The 6,505-nt window shown below is 39.4% G+C and overlaps 1 protein-coding gene across 1 annotated transcript; it reads right to left on the reverse strand.

The window, feature by feature from the left end:
• Nucleotides 1–5,403: 5,403 nt before the first annotated feature.
• On the reverse strand, nucleotides 5,404–6,305 carry LOC132623729 (putative cysteine-rich receptor-like protein kinase 9). The gene has a single exon (XM_060338533.1). The coding sequence runs from the start codon at nucleotides 6,277–6,279 to the stop codon at nucleotides 5,437–5,439; it is 843 nt and encodes a 280-aa protein (XP_060194516.1). The 5' UTR covers nucleotides 6,280–6,305; the 3' UTR covers nucleotides 5,404–5,436.
• Nucleotides 6,306–6,505: the final 200 nt, after the last annotated feature.

Below are 6,505 nucleotides of genomic sequence, written 5' to 3' on the forward strand. Positions count from 1 at the left end.
TGATAGGGAGATTGAATTTTGAATTGATCTACATCTCGATACTCAGCCGATATCTATTCCGCCATACAGAATGGCTCCAGCAGAGTTAAAAGAGTTAAAAGCCCAGTTGAAAGATCTTCTTGACAAGGGGTTTATTAGGCCCAATGTTTCTCCTTGGGGTGCGCCAGTCTTATTTTTCCGTAAGAAGGATGGTTCCTTACGTATGTGTATAGACTACCGTCAGTTGAACAAGGTCGCCATTAAGAACAGGTACCCTCTTTCTAGAATAGATGACTTATTTGACCAACTTCAGGGCACCTAATGTTATTCCACGATTGACCTCAGATCAGGCTATCATCAGTTAAAGGTTAAGGAAGTTGATATTCTGAAGATCGCTTTCATAACCCGTTATGGCCATTTTGAATTTCTTGTTATGTCATTTGGGTTGACAAATGCGCCAACTTCTTTTATGGATCTTATGAATAGGGTCTTCAAGCCTTATCTCGACTTATTCGTCATTGTCTTTATTAATGATATTTTGGTGTATTCCCGTAATGAGGCTGATCATGCAGACCATCTCAGAATAGTGTTAGAGACTCTTAAAGATCGCGAACTTTTTGCAAAATTCTCAAAGTGTGAGTTTTGGCTTAAGTCAGTGGCGTTCTTAGGCCATGTGATCTCAGGTGAAGGTATTAAAGTTGATTCTCAGAAGATTGATGTCATAAGGAGTTGGCCCAGACCCACCTCAGTTTCTGATATAAGAAGTTTCTTGGGTCTAGCAGGCTATTATTGATGCTTTGTAGAAGGATTTTCTTCTATCTCTGCTCCGTTGACTACGTTGACTCAGAAGAAGGTTAAGTTCCAATGGTCAGATGTTTGTGAGCGAAACTTTGAAGAGTTGAAGAAGAGATTAAATTCTGCTCCAATTTTGACGCTGTTAGAGGGAACTGAAGGGTTCGTAGTTTATTGTGATGCTTCAGGAGGTTGTCTCGGATGTGTCTTAATGCAACGTGGTAAGGTTGTAGCTTATGCATCTCGTCAGCTCAAGGTTCACGAAAAGAATTATCCGACTCATGACCTAGAGTTGGCAGCTGTAGTTTTTGCACTTAAGATATGGCGTCATTATTTGTATGGAGTGCATGTTGATATTTTCACATATCATGAAAGCCTGCAGTATATCTTCAAGCAAAGGGAGCTGAATCTTAGGCAAAGGAGATGGCTCGAATTGCTTAAGGATTATGACGTGGATATTCTTTATCATCCGGGGAAAGCGAATGTTATAGCCGATGCTCTTAGTCGGCGTTCCATAGGGAGTTTAGCCCACATTGATGCAGATAAGAGAGTTATGACCAGGGAAGTTCACCGTTTGGCTAGTCTTGGAGTTCGACTTTTGGACTCCGAGGATGGCGATATAGTTGTTCAGAATAGAGCTCTTTCCTCTTTAGTGGTTGAAGTCAAGGAGAAACAGTTTAATGATCCTTACTTGTTACAACTAAAAGAGGGGATTCACAAACATAAGACAACGGCTTTCGAACAAGGGGGAGATGATGGTACCTTAAGGTACCGAGATAGATTGTGTGTTCCAGATGTAGATGGGATCAGAGAGCAAATCATGTCAGAAGCTCACAATTCCAGGTATTCCATTCACCCAGGTTCCACTAAGATGTATCATGATCTTAAGAATATTTATTGGTGGAATGATATGAAGAAAAATGTGGCAGATTTTGTAGCTAAGTGTCTGAATTATCAGCAAGTGAAAGCCGAACACCAGAGGCCTAGTGGCTTGGCTCAGAATATTGATATTCCTGTCTGGAAATGAGAGATAATCAATATGGATTTTGTATCAGGTCTATCTCGTTCAGCTAGGAGGCATGACTCTATTTGGGTCTTACTAAGTCGACACACTTTTTGCCAGTCAAAATCACAGATTCAGCAGAAGATTATGTCAAGCTGTATTTTAATGAAATTGTCAGATTGCATGGGACCCCAGCGTTCATTTTTTCAGATTGTGGTGCTCAGTTCACAGCAAATTTCTGGAAATCCTTTCAGAAAGGATTGGGTGCTAAGGTGAATCTCAGCATAGCTTTTCATCCACAAACAGATGGCCAGGCAAAGCGTACTATTCAGACCCTTGAGGACATGTTGAGAGCATGTGTCCTAGATTTCAAAGGTAATTGGGATGATCACTTACCTCTCATCGAGTTTTCTTATAATAATAGTTATCATGCTAGCATTGAGATGGTACCGTTTGAAGTTCTGTATGGGCGAAGGTGTAGATCACCAATTGGTTGGTTCGAAGTTAGTGAAGCAGAGTTGTTAGGACTAGATTTGGTTTATCAGGCTATGGAGAAAGTCAAGTTAATATAGGAGCTTTTGAAAACGGCTCAGAGTCGCCAGAAGTCTTATACAGATGTGAGGCGAAGGGACTTAGAATTTTCAGTTGATGATTGGGTGTTCCTTAAAGTCTTACCCATGAAAGGTGTTATGAGATTTGGCAAGAAAGGGAAGCTCAGTCCCAAATATATTGGACCTTATAGAATTTTGTGAAAGGTCGGTCTAGTAGCTTATGAACTTGAGTTGCCATAAGATTTGGCTGCTGTACATCCCGTGTTTTATGTGTCCATGTTGAGAAAGTGTATAGGAGACCCGTCATTGGTTGTTCCGGCTGATACTATAACAATTAAGGATGGGTTCACTTATGAGGAGATCCCCATAGCCATTCTTGACCGTAAGGTTCGCAAGTTGAGAATTAAGGAATTAGCCTCAGTGAAAGTCTTGTGGAGGAGCCAGAAGGTTGAGGAAGCTACATGGGAAGCCGAAGAGAGATATGAAATCCAAGTACCCATTTTTGTTTGAACAGCAAGCAGAGAACTCTCAAGGTAACTTTCCATAGCCCATGTCATGTTATGTCTCATGTTTCACGCCCATGTCATGTATCCAGTGCTCATGTTTCATGTCTCATGCTTCAGTATCCATGTTTTCATGTAATCACATTATTTCATGTCTCATGTTTCATGTCATGTTTTCTTCACATTCATGTATTCAGCCATGCCCAGCCATATTCTTAACCATGACCCATCATTCGAGGATGAATGATCCTAAGGGGGAGATATTGTAACACCTCGTACCTTTAATCTAAGCTTTGACCATGATCCTACACTTCGAAAACCAGATAAAGAATGTGGGAATTAGAATTTCCCTGTTCAGTTGTAAGATGGGGTTTACGCCCATGAACAGTAACTATATTTCAGTATACGGGCCGTATTTCAAGTAGTAAACTGGTACCAAAGATTTCTGAGCATTCTGGAATTTGACATTTGGATGTTACATTGTTAAATACGGATCGTATTTCAAAACATATTTGGAATTAGGGAAAACTTCCTTAATGAAAGTTGTAGAGCTTTGTAATACATTTCCAACGGTATATTATGGGGGTCAAACGGACATCTGTACAAAGAGTTATGACCATTTTACTGAAGAGACACAGTGCAGTCCATGCGGAATACGGACCGTATTTCAAAATACGGCCAATATTTAACTGGGCGTAAAATTCAATTTTCCAGAACAATATATCTTCGTCCATATCAGCTCAAATCATTATTTTTCATTCCTTCAAGCCCTAGAACGACCTCCTACCATCTTCCATCATCAAGAACACCAAAGTAAGCCTACTCTAATTATTCCAAGTCAATTCTAATACATATCCTTGTAATCTAAACAAGAAATCATCGTTCCTAAACTAGGGTTTTCAAGAAAACCCATCTAAAGGTTCAAGAATTCAAGATTTTGAAAATCCTCTTCAAAGTTAGAGTCTTTAATTCAAGTTTGGAGCATTACCAAGTATGTAGAGTTGCTATCTACGTGTGGGAACATCATTGTTCTTCCCTACGCATCTTAATCCATAAAGTATGATTCTTTATGCAAACTAGGGTTTCTACACCATGCTCATAACAACCCTAGGTCTATGTCCATTATTATATTATGTATGAATTGCTATTATTCTATCATTGTGTTCTTAATAACTCTATATGATTATTGAGAATCAGTCCGTAATCCATGAAAACCCATATCTTGTATTCTATGGATTCTTGCATGCATGTTTTTAACTAAAAATGATTATTTCATGAATATCCTACATGTCTACAAGTTTTCATGCAACTATATTATATAATTACTTTCATGCCATGATACAAGATACATATATGCTAAATACAAGTTATTTCATGAAACTGAGTTTACAAGATATTTCGTGAAATCATGATTACAAGTCAAGTACAAGTTAATTCACGAAAATCATGGGCTTCTTAGCCAATTATATCATGTTCATATTTTTGGGAGTTGCACAAGTTACCGAGATGGCTCAGATAGCCTGAAACTACGAAGCCACCATAGGACAAGGATCGCTCTACCCAGTTAGGACGATTCCTTAATTTTACACTGAATGGATCCATCAGGCTCTGCTGGTCCGGCGAGGTACCAGACTCCACGTATCCACGTGGTGATATCATGTTGTCGGTTTATGAAATGCTCTCCCTACTTATCGTGTTTTACTTATGTTATACATATACATATATATATATATATATATATATATGTATGTATGTATGTATGTATCCATGCTCATGCTCATGTTCATGTCCAGGTTTTCAGTTTCAGTTCTTATCATGTTATTCCATGTCCCATGTTATTTCTTTCAGTTGATTTACATATCAGTACATTCAATGTGTTGACGTCCCCTTTTATTGCCCGGGAGCCTACATTTCACGATGCAGGTACGGATTTACAGGACAGCGCCTCTTCTCATTAGGATCTGCACGTACCAGCTTATTGGTGAGCCCCATCTCATTTGGGGTTTAGACATTGTCTTTCTTTATTTAGTTTTGCATCTAAAGGTATGCTGGGGGCCTTGTCCCAGCAAGTATGTTACGTGTTTCAGACTCGTGTTAGAGATTTCATAGACAAGACAAGTGTCATGTTAGACTTCCAGAGTTGGTTAGCCGGTTTGGCTCATTTATGATATTGTCCGCATTCATGACTTAACCAAGTACTTATGTTTAATATTATGACTTACTATGTTTTATAAAAGCTCATCATGCACTTTACGTTATATTTCTGTTCATGTATGCCTCATGATGATTGAACAAGCCATGTGGTTCGCTCGGTCACATGCAGTCAGGCACCGAGTGCCGTGTTACGCCCAGACCATGGTTCGAGACGTGACACAGGGTATAGGACTATAATTGTAGTCCATGATTCAGGTACTCGAGTTAATTTCTCTGTATAGTTATAGAATGACTAGGATAAATATCTTGGAAAAATATATTGATAATGTAAACATTTTTCGCACTATCAGTACATAGAAATTAAGGGCCGCTTAGCTGGCCAACAAAAGAAGCTCGACTTGAATAGCGCGTCCCCTGAATATGAAGTGGCTAACAATATAGTTCCACAAAGATTTCAAATACCTGGTGGTGGTGGTGGTGGAAGCAATGAGGCTGGTGGCAGCGATGGCAATGAGGCTGGTGGCGGAGATGGCCATAAGGGTGGCTGAGCTTCAGTCAATGACGACTCGTTGAAGAAAGAGTAAGGCTCATACCTAAAAATGCAGCTGGGCATCAAAAAGTAGTTGCCCAGCCTCCCGTAACAGACACAGTCAGGCAAACTTGTATAGGCAGCGGTCAAACAATCGAAACAACCTTGAGCTGATGAATCGGCTGTGCACTGTACAAGTGCATGTTCTGTCACATTATCAAGGTCATTAGTAATATTAGCAGCAAACTTGCGCTTCCTACCCATTGAAGCTCGATTTCTTAAACTTGTCAACAAGGGTGTCAGATATTGGTTAAAAAACAATTGAGGGTTCGAGAAACTCGTGGTGATATAAGCAATTTTTTGAGGGTTAGTTGAAACGGTGCCTATGAAGGACTCATTTGAATATCTTAGCATACACTTATCATAAATACCAAAGGCCGATTTCCTGTAAGGACATACCTCTAAAATCTTGCGAGTAGCATTATATATACAATCACGGCATGTTTGTAATTCGACATCTCCTCTACATTGCGCGATGAGACTAACCCTGTCCGCGTCTTGGCATATGGTAGTATTATAGAATCCGTAACTATCTATATTACGCGAAACAGAGGAGAGGACTGTGTGAAGATTTGTGTCATATGCACCATTTGGAGAGTACTCTGTCTCATTGCCTTCACACGACGATTGAAAACTGAAAACAGGCTGTGCTATATTGGGATCGAAAAGGCAGTAAAATTGGAATATTAGAATGATCAGCCATTTCATGCTAATCAACGCAAAACTTAATTGGTGTGTTGGAGACAGTATGAGTAGAATGGCTGTGCTCATTTTGTTTAGGAAGATTAAATCCGATTTTTCATTTTTTGTAGTCTTCACAGCTTCTTTTTTTTATTGGAAGATATAATTGACTCTTGACTTTTCAGTTTATGAAGCAGGCGGAAAATATGAAACGCGGAAACTAAGAGCATTGAATTTGAAAAAGGATGGTGTT

Source organism: Lycium barbarum, chromosome 12 (genome assembly GCF_019175385.1).
Source record: "Lycium barbarum isolate Lr01 chromosome 12, ASM1917538v2, whole genome shotgun sequence".
Classification (NCBI taxonomy): domain Eukaryota; kingdom Viridiplantae; phylum Streptophyta; class Magnoliopsida; order Solanales; family Solanaceae; genus Lycium; species Lycium barbarum.

Coding starts and splice junctions, on each gene's coding strand:
- LOC132623729 (XM_060338533.1), bottom strand. CDS start 6,279: ATGAAATGGCTGATCATTCTAATATTCCAATTTTACTGCCTTTTCGAT.